The 14481-nt window shown below is 46.0% G+C and overlaps 2 protein-coding genes across 2 annotated transcripts; one reads left to right on the top strand and one right to left on the bottom strand.

The window, feature by feature from the left end:
* Positions 1-4626: 4626 nt before the first annotated feature.
* On the top strand, positions 4627-6762 carry LOC128269340 (uncharacterized). The gene is made up of 4 exons (XM_053006783.1): positions 4627-4732; positions 4837-5094; positions 5200-5520; positions 5626-6762. Exons 1-4 carry the CDS (start codon positions 4627-4629, stop codon positions 6663-6665), a joined length of 1725 nt encoding a protein of 574 aa, XP_052862743.1. The 3' UTR covers positions 6666-6762.
* A 201-nt stretch (positions 6763-6963) lies between these two features.
* Positions 6964-14232, bottom strand: LOC128273824 (cytoplasmic dynein 1 light intermediate chain 2). Its single transcript, XM_053011882.1, has 9 exons — positions 13417-14232; positions 12922-13308; positions 10940-11130; positions 10677-10880; positions 10396-10595; positions 10092-10321; positions 9874-9985; positions 9598-9792; positions 6964-9498 (listed from the first exon to the last, which is right to left on the bottom strand). The coding sequence occupies exons 2-9, from the start codon at positions 13011-13013 to the stop codon at positions 9166-9168; spliced, it is 1557 nt and encodes a 518-aa protein (XP_052867842.1). The 5' UTR covers positions 13014-13308; positions 13417-14232; the 3' UTR covers positions 6964-9165.
* Between the last annotated feature and the right edge of the window lie 249 nt (positions 14233-14481).

Here is a 14481-nt window from a genome sequence, read left to right as displayed (position 1 = left end):
GCTGAACACGTAATACCTTTTTTTTCTTCGGGAACAACCGCTGAGCGGTCTTATCCTGCACCAGAGACAATGTTAATCTTTGATGCTCTCTGTAACGGTCCGTTTTTACGGGAGGTGTGGTTGGTCCCATGTCCCAGGTTGGTTGTCATGCCGGTATTGGGAATCGAAACCATGGCCGGCTGCGTGACAACCGGTCCCAGGATTCGAACCCAGGCCAGCTACGTGACAGTGACGAGCGTTACCGACTGCTCTATCACCGGGGAACAACACGTAACACCGTTAAGAAATTATTTACGACTAAATGTTTTAGCTTCCAAACAAACAGGCGGTCAAAATCTCCCATACAAATCTAACATAAAATTCAGCATAATTCGGGTTGTTTTCGAACCAAATTCTGCAGGTGGGAGTTTTTGAGAAGAGGAAATCTTCTGGTGATTGTTTGAAACCCCTTCCCACTTTACAAAAGGGGGACTCCCATACAAAATCTGGGTAAATTTCAGCAAAATTCCAGGAAATTTCCAGGAAGAAATTCCAAGATTTTAGGAAAGGATTATTGAATAAAGTTTAACGATATGTTCTGTGATTTTCTTAAACCACTGATATAAATGGTTCTAAGAAACCCCAGTATCGTTTGGAAACTATTTTGAATGATTGAATTGACAGCTTCTGCTACTCACAGCATCAGTTAAATGCCGTGCTTTTTCTCCGGGGTTGACAGCATAGAAGCTGTCAAAAATAGCCGATTGACACAATAACAAAAGCCTGTTTTAGCGCGCGACACGGTCAATTTTACTTTGCTCTTTAATAAACTATTTCAGTAGAAATGAGCACTTCGCAGCCTTCGATAGATTCATTTTCAGACGAGTAAGTTGACGGTAAACAACAATTAATATGTATAATAGCGCATTTCTTTCTAGAACCATGGCTAGATGTCGAAAGTGCCTGTCGACTGATGGCGCGTTGGAGCCGGTCACTTTCGACGAAAGGGGCGAATATCTTTCACAACAAGTATTTTCCTGTACAAATGTTCAGGTAATATGCCCTAATGAAATTGCTCACGCTTTCGTAACGTTAATGGTTATATCCTCATCTGTTTTCAGCTGAAACTATTGCCAAATATTCCAACGTATTTGTGTTCGGCCTGCAAAGCGCAATTAAATTTTCTGGATAAGTTGCGCTCGATATGGATTTCAAACAATGCAAAAATCAAACTGGTTAAGGAAGAAGTGGACACCACCCATTTGACCGGTTCTGAAACAACTGTAGAGCATTCTGGCGGTGGGATGCAACAATCCGACGGCGTTGAATCGGTGGTCAAAACAGAGGTTGCCACCGAAGATTCGGAAGAGGATTATCATCACGAGGATTTATTTGAGGCCGAGGAAGTATCGCTGGAAACACTTTTGAAACGTGAACCAATGGAGAACCAGCAGCAGCCTCGATTATCGCATGCAGATCAGATTCAAGAAGAAGGTTCCCTGGTAAGGAACACCACCACGGGTCCTGACGACCAATCACCAATTTCAGGTCACAACAATTTGGGTATCAAGCATGCCGCCGAAGGCACTACATTGAATCACATAGATACATACGGTGAAGATAAATCGCGACACACTAGTAATCAACCTGTCTCCGTAGTCGGCGAGCAGCGATTGTTAAGGTCGAATAAGCGACGAAGTTCCCAAAAGGATATCGCCGCTATGCAGAGCCCAAAAGTTACTCGTAATGTGCATAAAAACAAGCAAAAACACCAGTGCCCCCGTTGCTCCAAGACGTATCCAAACACATCCAGGCTGAAGATTCACATCCGCACTCACACCGGCGAAAAGCCGTTCATATGTAAAGTCTGCAGTAAAGCATTCCATGCGGCAAATTACCTGTTCCATCATATGCAAATTCATAACAAGGACCTACATCAATGTCATCATTGTCCTGGTACATTCTCACAACAATCCTTCCTTGACGATCACATTCGCACTCATACCGGCGAAAAGCCGTTCATGTGTCAAGTCTGCGACAAAGCGTTCCATACGACACGTATCCTGCGCTGCCACATGAAAATTCATAACAAGGACCAAAATAAATGTCCTCATTGCCCTGCCAAATTCGCAGAGCAATATATACTTAACGATCACATTCGGACTCATACCGGCGAAAATCCGTTCATGTGTCAAGTCTGCGACAAAGCGTTCCATGCGGCACGTATCCTGCGCTGCCACATGAAAATTCATAACAAGGACCAAAATAAATGTCCTCATTGTCCTGGCAAATTCGCAAAGCAATCCCAACTCACCGATCACATTCGGAAGCATACTGGCGAAATGCCGTTCGTGTGTAAAGTCTGTGGCAAAGCTTTCCATGCAGCAAAAAACCTGGCCATCCACATGAAAATTCATAACAAGGACAAGCAGTGTCCTCATTGCCCTGGCAAATTCGCGCAGCAATCCCGATTGAACGATCACATTCGGACTCATACCGGCGAAAATCCGTTCATGTGTAAAGTCTGCGACAAAGCGTTCCATGCGGCAGGAATCCTGCGCTTCCACATGAAAATTCATAACAAGGACCAACATTAATGTGCTAGTTGGCCTGGCAAATTCGCACGGCAATCCCAGCTTAAGAAACACATTCGCACTCACACCGGCGAATAGTAATTCCAGTACGAAGTTTGTGGCAAAGCTTTTCATGCGAAAACCTATCTCACAACAAGGACAAGGACTTGTCAGAACAACAGCATTCTGAAATTAACAAACAGCAACAACCTAAATTTAATAAATTTAATAAATTTATTTCATTATTTCAATTTGAAAGTCCTGATAACAGAATACATGAAGGAACATGATAGTTGTGATGAATGAAACAGAAATGAATAAAATGCACTTTAAATAACGATCATCCACTAACTTATCTTGGTTTTCAGTTTTCTTAGGGTAACGATTAGATATTACTTCGTTTAATGTGTATCCTTTGGTGACGCTTTTAACATTCTTAGTATACTTTACTGAACACTGAGATCTATATGTACAAAAATAGATATTTGTCATCCGTCCGACTGTACCGCGCAAAACTACTGAAGCAGTCCGGGTGAAATTTTGCACAGCGCAGATTTTTGACATCGGATTTCGAATAGGAAAGTTTGACCCTCCCACACCTCCGGGAGGGGGGGCTCCCATACAAACGTAGCATAAAATTCAGCATAATTCGGGTTGTTTTCGCACCAAATTCTACAGGTGGGAGTTTGTGGGAAGGGGAAATCTTCTGGTGAATGTTCGAAACCCCTTCCCACTTCATACAAAATATGGGTAAATTACAGCAAAACTCTAGTTTTCATAGTTTAGATCAGTGGTCTCAAACTCATATTAGCATGTGGGCCGCATTGGAAAGTAACAGCTAGTCAGCGGGCCGCAGTGGAAAGCAACAGCTAGTCAGCGGGCCGCACCACATAAAGAAAATGTTTTTTCATTAAATTTTACGCACCCTGATTTGGTTTGGATTTGAAATAAATCGTATCGGTCACTTCTGTGCCGACAGCTGAACCGACAAGAAGCATATTTTTGTGATTTATTGCTGACTATTCTGACTGGTGTAACGTAATTATATACTCCACGTGGCCGCGGGCCGCACAAAAATGTTTCGTGAGCCGCATGCGGCCCGCGGACCGCGTGTTTCAGACCACTGGTTTAGATAGTTTTCAAGCAATTTGAGCCAAATTTAGTTGGTACGAGTTTTGCCATGTATCCAACGGGAAGCGGGAAGGGACGCCGATCGGATACTTCATCGCCCGATCTTCTGAAACGCCGGCTAATAAAAAATGCACATGAAATGAGGGGTGGCGACTCGCGCCGGAAACAGTTAGTTCAAAATAATACTTTTCTATATTATACGTACAACTACAGAGTCGAGTCATGTAAGTCGAATGGTTAGGGCAATGATTAAAAAAGAGTCAACCGGTAGAAGGCAGTTTTTGGACGGCAAAACGGACGGGTGGACGAGTTGATGATAAGATAAGATGATAAGCAATCCTGTAAGCTGCTACACCGACGAAGCAACCAACACACTTGACTGGCCACCCAATAAAGTAAACGGCGATGGAATCTGAGGTAATGCTTGGTTGGAAGGGCACTCGGTCGGTCAGGATCCCTTGGTTCTCCTATCCAAACCCTGCACCTTCAACCGCACCGTAACACAATCATTGCGCTGTGATAATAATGGGTGTCACCAGAAGACAATACAGAGACTATCAGTAGACGGCTAGCGAAGATCCGAAGTGATACGAGCACGCCGTGTATTTGAAGCACGACTCTGCAGACCAGGGGAGTCCACAACAAACTCGTGTATCGCATCACTAAGAAGCTACCGGTGAGAAGCTATCAGAAGAAAGCACCAGCAGCGAAGAGAAAACCCGGCCATTATTCGCGGGTGCCAACCCTACAATAAGCTACGGTCATTGCTCCACTCGATGGTCAATGGTATACTTTCCGGTGCCGGCACTGGGTGGCGATTATGTAACCGTGGTTGTCGCGACCGACGGCAGCGAGCAGGGAAACCAAACGACAACGCTCCTTTGGGATTAGGAGCACAGCAGAACTACTCCGAGCAACATCCGCCCTGCGCCTGCACAGTACGATGGAGGCGTTCATCAGTGAGATAGTGGAACCGCGTGTTCTTGATCTCATCGTTCTGATACTGCCCAAATGGAGACTGTTGCTATACATCTTTCTCATGAATGTAGGTACCACCGGTGCTGGTGCTCCCCATTGCTATACATTTCGCGCAACTAACGTTTTATCAAACGCTGTACTTTGCATTCTTTCGCGTTCTTCTGCCTCCAGATAGTCATTTTTACACCAGTGTACGCGTTCGGCGTGCTGTTAATCAGCGACGAAGAGCTGACGCTTATCTGTCCGTCGGCACTCCTATGTGGTTTCAACCTCGTGTACCGTGCGGTGTTCCGCCGATACAACCACAACAACACCCGCACGGCGCTGCTCGGCGTCTGTGTGCTCGTACTAGGAATCTCAGCCAGCGGGGTGGTCGCCTTGTACGCCCGGAAACCGACCCCGCTCGTCTTGCTGCTGTACGGAGGCGTTGGCGGTAGGTTTACGTTGCGTGGCGGAAGATGTTCGCCCTAATGTAGCATGGCTTACAGGTTTTTGCTCCCTTTCCCTTCAAACGGCCAATCATGACGGCACGCGGCAGGTTTCGGTTACCAACTGGTGTTTTCCAAGATGTGGAAAGTGCTGGCGAAGGCGTTCAACGCGAAGAAGGAGATGTTTGTGATACATTTTTTATATTCATGCGGGCAGGCGGCAAGTGTGTTGCTATTGGTGCTCGTCCTCCAACTACCGTGGGAAGACTACGTGTATGGCGCGCTACTGATGCTGCTGAGCGGGATCGTGCTACACCTGCTCCCGATCGTACTGCTGATTGAGGGAGAGAAGAATCGATTAAAACTCAATCTCGACTCGATGGTGAACCTTACGGAGAAAGGCAACGAGCAGTTCTACGCGCACGTCACGCGTACCGCCAACGCCGACGCTGCAGTGCACTACGCTGTCTCAAACGAACACCAAGGGCAGCCTGACGGGCTAATGGTTTCGTCACTGTTGTCGCCATCAACGGAAGTAAATGTTACGGATCCACAGGCTGCTGTTTTTTCCACAGGGTGCCCTGCCGACCTGGCACGCTCATTGTCAGTGTCGTGGAAAAATCCCGCCAACTTTACGTGCCCATCGGTACAGGTGGATGAAACCGCAGTACAGCTGAACTGTGACGAACCCGAGCACGAGCACGTGCAGTTGTTTCCCCGTGAGGGCAAGTGCTTCAACCACGATGGAGTCGAAATTCTCGAGATGATTGTCGAAGAGGACGAGGGCGTGCTCCGCGCTTACAACGATGACACCGGCGGCGAAAGTACATCGCTAGTGCACGGCCAGGACCAGAGCGATGGAGCAGTGGCAGCACCAGTTACTGGCAAGTGGAGCTTATTCGCACGCCAGTTGGTCGATGCGACCGTCCGGCCTCTCTACCGAAGCTTCGACCTTCGTCACGCGCTCAACCGACGGCTGATTTTATCCGTCCGTTGCACACTTCTTGATATTCGCTGCTACAGCTGTGTACTGCTTCGGGCCACCGACACCTGCCTCTTCGTGCTGTTCCTTGCCATACTGCCCCGCTTTACCGCTTACCACTATCAGCAGCGGACCAAAGCTCGCCAGATGACGATTCTTTCGGTAGTAGTAATACCAACGTCCTGGTTTCTCTGTTCCCTTCTTCTGCTCTGGTGTGACATCAAGTTCCGCAAACAGCAAGACCGGCTGCTCATTTTCAGTATATTGTTCAAGGCGTTTGGTTACTTTTGCGGTTACTCGACCAAGTCGAGCTTCTGGACGTTCGCAGGTTGCATGTTGATCGGATTCGGCCAGTCGATCGCCTGCTCCTACCAGGATTCGGTTGTCCGCCGCCAATTCAGCCCGCGCCAGTGGCAAGCGACCAAAGCTGGCCTCTCCCTGCTCACTGGCCTTGCAATACTGCTCATCGCCGGGTTAGCAAATGTGTTTTATGTTTATGGCCGCATTGACCAGCTCCTGCTGGTATTGCTGCTCGTTTACTGTGCTGCCGGTGCGTTATGGCTTGCCTGCAATTGTCGTACCTTCTTCATCTGACACCTGCCAGCGAGACGCGGTTCGCGGTTCCTTTTTGCTAACGATCTACCACATCATCATTTATCATTATTATCCGGAATCTACAACTGCCGAGAGGTCCGCCGGGCCAGCAAACCTACCAAATCAATCGAAGAAAATGAGCGGCAAAAACTAATAAACATAATATAACAGCCTACAAACGTTGGCCTTGCTTCTTCAGTGTCGGATCCGAAAACGGACTCAACAGCCCGCGATTTGAAACCATCTAACCGTGCGGTAGTGACACATCGAACATTGTTAAGTAGGAGCTGTTGGAGCTTTCTCTTTTCATATAGCATATGACTTTTTTTTGTTTTATTCGTTTTATGAGTTCACGTTTTTCTTTCTTTTGTTAACGCACTATACTTCTCCCTGTATTGCGCACATCTAGCACTCTATGTTGTTTCAGTTTCCGCTTTGCTTTTTCACAGTCAGTTTGTCTCTTTGCCGTTTCCTCTGTGTCTCCTCTATCTCTCTTTTGTCTGCTAAAAGATTGGAGTATAAATAAGAAATTAGTAGGTGCGCCAATGTGTGTGCAAACGTAGTTTTGAAAATTTGAAACATTGTTCAAAACTGAGCGTATTTTAATGACGGCATTGTCCATGCACACGAAAATCCAACCGTACGACATTTCCTTATCTCTAGGGCATGCACCTTTGTAAAGAGTGTCATGCTGGAGAGTCGGACGACAGAAAATTCACCAGGGTAAGGTAAAACAACTCTCCCCAAAAAAAAAGTCCGCTAGCAAAAATGCCCAGCCGTTGCAGTAGTATAAAAACCACTTTAACATACCTTTTGACAAATTAGGTTACTTGAGATTTGAGTTCTAAGTATGTTTCTGTTTTTATGCACTGTTTGTAGAACAGTTAAAACCTACGCGTGAACCTGTTAGACTTATTATCCTTCTGAAGAGGGACGTGTACTATACTGGAAACTCGAGAGCATTCTTGTGAATCTTATATGCCCTTTTATTGTTACTGCATTTAGAGCTCCCACGCTAGTTTTGATCTGCTCTTGTGTCTGTGTCTGTTAGTTATTAGTGCGTGAGTTTTTATTAAATACACCGCCACGTTCTGTTCTACTCTCGGGGATGCCTATTTTTCTTCCTATCTTTATAATTTATGTCAACCATCATTCAAAATTACGATTATGTTCATATGTTTTGTCCCGTCGGACTGTTTCCTTTGCTCAGCTCCACTTACAGGCATGTGCTTGCAGGCAGTGAAAGGAAGAGTGCGCTCAACAATTTTACACAACTTCGCAATCGAAAAGTTTACTAGAATAGGTCTTCTCCAGCGCATCTCAAAAGTCCACATGTTATCAGAGGAAAGGTATATCAGCATTTTCATTTGGTGTCTGCTCGCTACCGTTTGTCACGTGTCAAACCATATCCCACCAGCCACTCGCCATCAATTTGAATCCTACCGTGTGTTTGTGTGTGTAGTGGATAAAAGCTCAAGAAGTTTAGCATATATAATCCAATATAAATATAAACGACGCAGCATGCAATGATAGCCATGTGTTGTGTACGCTTCTCACTCCTTACGAACAGATCTTAAGCCTGCTAATTCTGATTTGCTTCTATCCCTCGACATTTCACAAAAACGATTCATCGTCTATCACAATATCGTTCCGAGCGGGGCGAATAGGAATTGGAGAGCGACATTTCGTGCCGTAACAAATCAACGCCTAGAAAAAGCACTTTTACATTTACGACAGCTATGAGGAAGCCAAACCCAGCCCAGGAGGTCGTAAACTGTGCCGAGGTATCAAAAGATATTTCTTTAATACTGGGCTTTTTCCAAACCATTCCTAAGAGGTCCTTTCGCAGTGACACAGTGACCTAGGAGACCACTGTGTTGATCGCTCGTACTATCTAAAGGAAAAGCAACGGTAAGAACTGAGGGACTGATTTTTCTGACAAACGAGGTACATACTAAGCTGCGCAAAATGTACGAAATGGTATATGGTTTGGATCCTCAGATTCACATTACTTATCAGAGCGCTCAATTAGAAGCTCAAGCGATTGCATGTAAACAAAACTCTCTTCCACTTTTTATCGGTTTTCGATTAGTAATGTTAAATAATCCCAATCCTAGTGATCAAAACGCTCGCTATCGCTTAGCCATCACTTATCGCGCGTATTTAAACTTTGAGAACAAATAACGAAAATGGGGAAAATTAATCATTTCGATTATCTCCGTATTTAAGTTGGGGATACGATTCCATGGTTTACTGCCACGAAATTTTTAAAACCAACCGACACAAATCCAATTCTTTTACAAAGCAGTATCTGCAAATTAATTAACTCGTACCTTAGGTTTCTTACAACGGTACAAATGGGTCGCAAACACGGTTAAATAGCATTTAAGCATTACAGGAAGGGCGGCGACGACAGCACCGGCAGCACGCACCGTGGTTGCATTTGGACCCATTAGGGATGGTTTTGGTACGTGGACCATGGACAAGACTCATCGACCACTCAACAGTCGGAGTGAGTTGTCGAGACATCCAAATCCTTTTTGACGCTTCGGGCGAGACGATCCAGTTCGAGGGCAGCATCAGTGCGCATCAGTGCGCAGTCGCTGGAGGATACCGCATCGTTCTGCCCACCGTTGGTAATACGCAGAGAAGTCGTGGTGGCGGTCGGTCCAAGCGATAATGGGCCAGTCAGACCTGCGGTCGTGACTCCCCCAGCAGCCGCCGCTGCCGCTGCCGATCCGGGTGATACCGATTTTTTATGAAGCAATGAGTTGAAGAAATTTGCTAGAACACCCTCGCCGCTTTGAGTGCCGGGTGTAAGTTTTCCGTCGACCTGCGGAAACAAAAAAACCCACCATCAGAAGACAAACTCGCCTAACCACATTGCATTGCATCCTGCAATAAGGCAAGGATCGTCACAATATGCTTGTACCTTCTTAGGTGAACCCTGCACACCAGTCGCGACCGGTGTTCGTGGGGAGCTTTTGCTGTTGCTGGCCGATTGCCCAGAGCGCAACGGAGATTCGCCACGTGCCGGACTCTGGCCCTGCTGAAGTAGCTGCTGCTGCCGGGCAAGGAATGCTTGCTCATCTTCCGTTTGAATCTCAATTTCACGGTTCGACACAGTCTACAAAAGCAAAACGAACGTGTGACGCTGTATGCCGATCATGAAATTGGCGCCAGCCAATTCATCTTTACTGGCCCTTACCTTTCTCGAAGGCGGTTGTGCTATAATATCATTGTAGTAATCATCCGGCTTACATGATTGCATGTTTTCGTACAATATGCTAATCTTCTTCGTATTGTCCCATCCGGCAGGTCTGGGGAAAGTAAACGCAATCGACAAAATACGAGAACGAAGAAAAGCAGTCAAATTAGGAGTTTCACATGGGAAAATGAAAGTTGCACAAGTTGCACAAGTCTTACATTAGTACCGCGTCCTTTTCAACAACAAGGGCGGGGGTTCGGAACGGCAGCCCGTAAATCCGGTGTGTGAGGTATTTGTACAACAGGTCGCAGTTCTTGTCCTCCTTGACGCTGGTGTAGAACAGCGACGCACCATACATCAGGCACAGTCGACGGATCCACTGCTGCATGAAGTCGAAATGCTCATCCCGGTAGTCGAGTTCCTTCTCGAGCGTGGTCATATAATCGGTCTTGAAGAAACAACAATGAAAAAACAAAAACGCTAAACGCCTACTACCGTGCACACGTGTTGGCACTTACATACCTTTGTTACCACCACCACTACATCAAGGCCCAGATTGGTGGTTAAGATTCCTTCTGGTAGCGGTAGAACATCGAGCTCGTCGTCCACCGACGATAGCCGATTAGTCCGCTTGATTGGCGAGCCAGGATCGAGGTCGTCAATTGTTTCGCAATAGTTCTGCCATTCGGTCGACAACCGCTGTTGACACTGCTGTTTAACATCTAGAAAACAAAGTAAAGTAAGCCAAGCACGTTCTAAACCTTTTCTATAACCCATTAACTAGCTCCGCAAGGTTCGTGTACCTGTTTCAAGCTTCAACCCCGCAATGTGATCCTCCAGTATCTTCATCCAGTGTTGCAGTTGCTCCACCCAGCTCCACGGTGTGGTCATCGACAAGGTCAGTATGACCAGCGTATGTGCGTAATTTAATTCGTTTAGTGCGTATTTGAGCAAGTTGTTGTGGCCCGGATCACCATCCAGAATCCATACTCCAAGTCTAGTGAGATCTGCAAAGGAATAAGTGTCGTTTTCTCTTTCGCTACTGCTGTTGGCCATCGCTACATACCATCGCGATACTCGTCCCGCACGTCAATGTATGCGTACTCAAGACCGGAACCCTTCTTTGGATCCTCAACTCCCTGCAACTTGGCAATCAGTGTTGTTTTGCCACTCGCATTATCGCCCAGCACCAACACCGACTTGTTCGAAGGGAGCTTAGTGTTGCTCTGCGTTTGGACCTCGCTAAGTATGGACGACCTGCGAGTAAACGAGGCATGAGTGAAACAGTTTTATCGTATAAACCCGTTAAGTAGAGACCCGTTCATTAAAAAAAATCAACAACAATATTTACACTGTAGCAAAGCCATGTTGATTAAATTCTAATAGCGCTGTGGCTGGGAATACTATTTAATAGAAGTATTTTTTTTGTAGTTTTTTTTAAACTTAGAAGAACGGACCGGGCCGTATTTATAATAGAACTATTGTTATTTCTTCACGAAATTGAAATTATTTTGAATAATTTGTGGTAATGTGAAATTAGGGGTAATGTGAAATCGGTACGTCATACAGTACGAGTCATGTGAAGAATTCAGACTTCAATCTCATTCAGCGTACTGGACCCACAAAAGAATGCAGTAGCTCATACTGACGTTTCCATATCCGTAGATATTTGCAAAGTTTAAGAACATAATGAAACGTTTACTATATTATTAAAAGATTTGATGAAAAGAAACAATCATTGATCATTGACAGGGTAAGGTATTTCCATATCGTTATCAGCCGTCATCTTACAAGTTTATTCGATAAAAAGATAAAATTTCTGCAACACGACTGCAAGCATAAAAGAATCACTTTTACGGTCCCTTTGGTGCGCCTTTGTGCTTGCGACATCACGCGAACCCAAAGGCGGCATAATAATAAATGATTAAAAAGCTTATTACTTATTAGTATTAGAACGGGTAAGTTCATTCACTGTCAGGGTTCAAACTGACGTCTTTCACTTAGAAACCGATTAATCGGTGCAGTAAGAGCAGAGCGGTGCAAATACATCAAAAAGCTTCAAACATATCAATGGTTGCTATATGAGTATGGGAGGGGGTAAACGAACAGCAGTTCCGACTGTCGCCATTCGAAGAGCGTTACTTTGGTGTAGAGAAAACAAGGCCTTCACGCGAATGCATGACGATGGTGACGTAAGTGCTCTATCATCATCGTCAGTCGCCTCACGACTTACGGTCTTAGTGATGTTTCTGTCTGGTTCTGCTAAATACCCTAACACCTTTACATATACAGATTCTCATTGCTTATTTTCAAAATATGTCGTATTTGTCCGTTTTTCGTCTATTTTGTGAAATCGGTGGATATTTCATATGCATTTTGCTGCAACATCATGTCATAGAAGAGAAGATGTTATTTATGTGCTCAAATTTCAACACAAACACGAATCAACATCGTAGTGTGGTGTACGATATTATCGTACATTTCTAATGCTGTAATTTTTTAAATTTAGACAAATCTACGTGTCTCGATCGTACGGTTTTTGTACACTGAGACTGCCTTGCTGCTATCCTCGGAATGTCTTATTTTGGTATACATTCTCTAAGAAAAGGTCGATTAGCAAAAGATTGGTTTCCATTGTTTTTGTTATATGCAACACAGACGCTATCTGTTTACCAGAAACGTTTTGAAGTAATTTGTGCGACACAGGAAGCCCACGAGAAGCTCTGAATTCCTTTCTGCATTCCATGTGTGTATGTAATCGAAAAACGGCAAAGGATTAGTGAGGTTGATCAAGCGGGCGCTTTAGTCTCGGCTAGCAACACCAGCCCAGCTCTATCGCTTCTCCTTGCCATATTTCAAGTTATAAATGCTGATCAATCTAATTGCATTGGATTAGAATGTCACGGGAATGGGAACAACATCCTGTTGGCCTGGGAAACAAGCGTATTGGTTACACTTCCGCCGCTTAAGCACCCTGATTTCAACAGCTGTTCCCCGGAACCAGTGCAACTTGTTGGAAAATAGAAGAAACCCTTGGCGTCTGCTTACCAGAGATTTTCCTTCGCCTCGATCTCTTTCTTGCGAGCCGCAGTCGTAGGGGTCGCGAGTCCGATCACCTGGGATTGCGTAAGCATTTCCATGTTTGGTGGTTTCCGGTTCTTAAACGAGATAAATTGCACCCGGCGTTTTGCGCCTACGGTTGATAGTCAGCTGTACCGTGGCAAACGGCTCTGACGGTGTTGCTTGCAGAAAGTTTTGCGCCAGCTGGTTCGTAGAACGATGTTGCGCTGCTGTAGATGTTTGAACGTCGAAGCAGCTTCCCGAACGAGAGGTTGATGGTTGATGCACCCGAAAGAGCTGAACTGGATCGCGACGTTTGGCGGTCTGTTCACCGACCCTGTTCGTTTTTCCAACAGTGGATGTTTCTCCTACAGTCTGGTTTTAGCAGACATGGTTTGTCCGGAAACGGAAAATATAAGGAAAACATGACAAAGCCGGTTGCTGGAACAATTAAAACATCGCCCTCTCTTCGCCTACACATACATAGATCACCGAAGAAGCAGCAGGAAAGGCTATCGTTTCCCAAGTAGGCACTGCGAGCTCAATTTGGTAGCCAGTAGCGATGGCTTTCGATTGTCTTCGCCGTCGCCGTTGGTGTGCGTGTGTGTGTGTGTGGATGTTGAATTTTTTCACCGCTACGGTACAAAATTTCTCCCTGCGTGCGAGCCGGGAATGGACGCATGCCCGGCAGAGCGGTGCCTATACAGCCGAGCCGAACGGGTTCGCGGTGGTGCTGACAAACAATGGCGCGCCGCGTTGATGATGGCGGCCACGACGTTGGAATGTTTCGAAGGTGGTAGTTCGTCGGTAGTTCCGGTCCAGTTTCGTCGTCGTTGTCGTCGTTCGTTGGTACCGAAACTATCTGTCACTGACCGAGGCGCGCGGATGTGGCCGAATAATGCTACACGATGGCACACGTACGCACAACAAAACAGTTCAAATTTTCTCGCCCGTTCCACGGCGTAACAGACTACTCTTTTTCTCAGGATGCTGCAGATACGAACGGTTTGGCTACGTTTCTTGTTCAATTACCGTTCCACAGCACACTTGCTTCTCACTCGCTCGCTCGCTCGCCCGCTGGTTCTCTTCTTCTCTCCCGTCCTCTCGATGATACACACGCATACAGTGCTTCTCAGCGAACCCGAGCAGGACGTGGTTGGAAAATTGGCACCATACACTGCGTGACTTTCAAAATAACCCGGATGTGGCGGTCCGCATATTCGATCGAGTCGATCAGCTCAGACTTAGGGTCCTCTGTCCTACGGCCGCTGGCACTACGGCTCACGCGTTTGTCACTGGCCAGCACATACGAATTCCATGCACATAGTACATGCCATAACGGGCTTCTCTGCGTTCACTGATGTCACCTCTCTGCAAATGGACACAGCTCTACGTATCTTCCGCTCACTCCTACTCGTACGTCAGCTTACCTGACGGGTGAAATGCACATCCGTGCCGCTCTGTCTCGTACGTCATTAAAGCTCCATCGGCCTACTCGGTCTGCTACGTCAAGAAAGTTTATCACAGGCAACCGACAGTCAAGCGAAG

This window comes from Anopheles cruzii, chromosome X (genome assembly GCF_943734635.1).
Source record: "Anopheles cruzii chromosome X, idAnoCruzAS_RS32_06, whole genome shotgun sequence".
In the NCBI taxonomy this organism is placed as follows: domain Eukaryota; kingdom Metazoa; phylum Arthropoda; class Insecta; order Diptera; family Culicidae; genus Anopheles; species Anopheles cruzii.
Note: the sequence above shows the minus strand (reverse complement) of the source record. Positions and strands in the feature narration are given on the sequence as shown.

Bases quoted from the DNA above. Each gene is read 5' to 3' on its own strand.
- LOC128273824 (XM_053011882.1), bottom strand. From the start codon at position 13,013: ATGGAAATGCTTACGCAATCCCAGGTGATCGGACTCGCGACCCCTACG. The intron at 10,322-10,395 runs GTATGTAAGTGC...TGTTTCTTCAAG, and splicing joins TAGTGGTGGTGGTAACAAAG to ACCGATTATATGACCACGCT. The intron at 9,499-9,597 runs GTACAAGCATAT...TTGTTTCCGCAG, and splicing joins TGCAGGGTTCACCTAAGAAG to GTCGACGGAAAACTTACACC.
- LOC128269340 (XM_053006783.1), top strand. From the start codon at position 4,627: ATGGAGGCGTTCATCAGTGAGATAGTGGAACCGCGTGTTCTTGATCTC. The intron at 4,733-4,836 runs GTACCACCGGTG...GCCTCCAGATAG, and splicing joins CATCTTTCTCATGAATGTAG to TCATTTTTACACCAGTGTAC. The intron at 5,521-5,625 runs GTACCGCCAACG...CATCAACGGAAG, and splicing joins GTTCTACGCGCACGTCACGC to TAAATGTTACGGATCCACAG.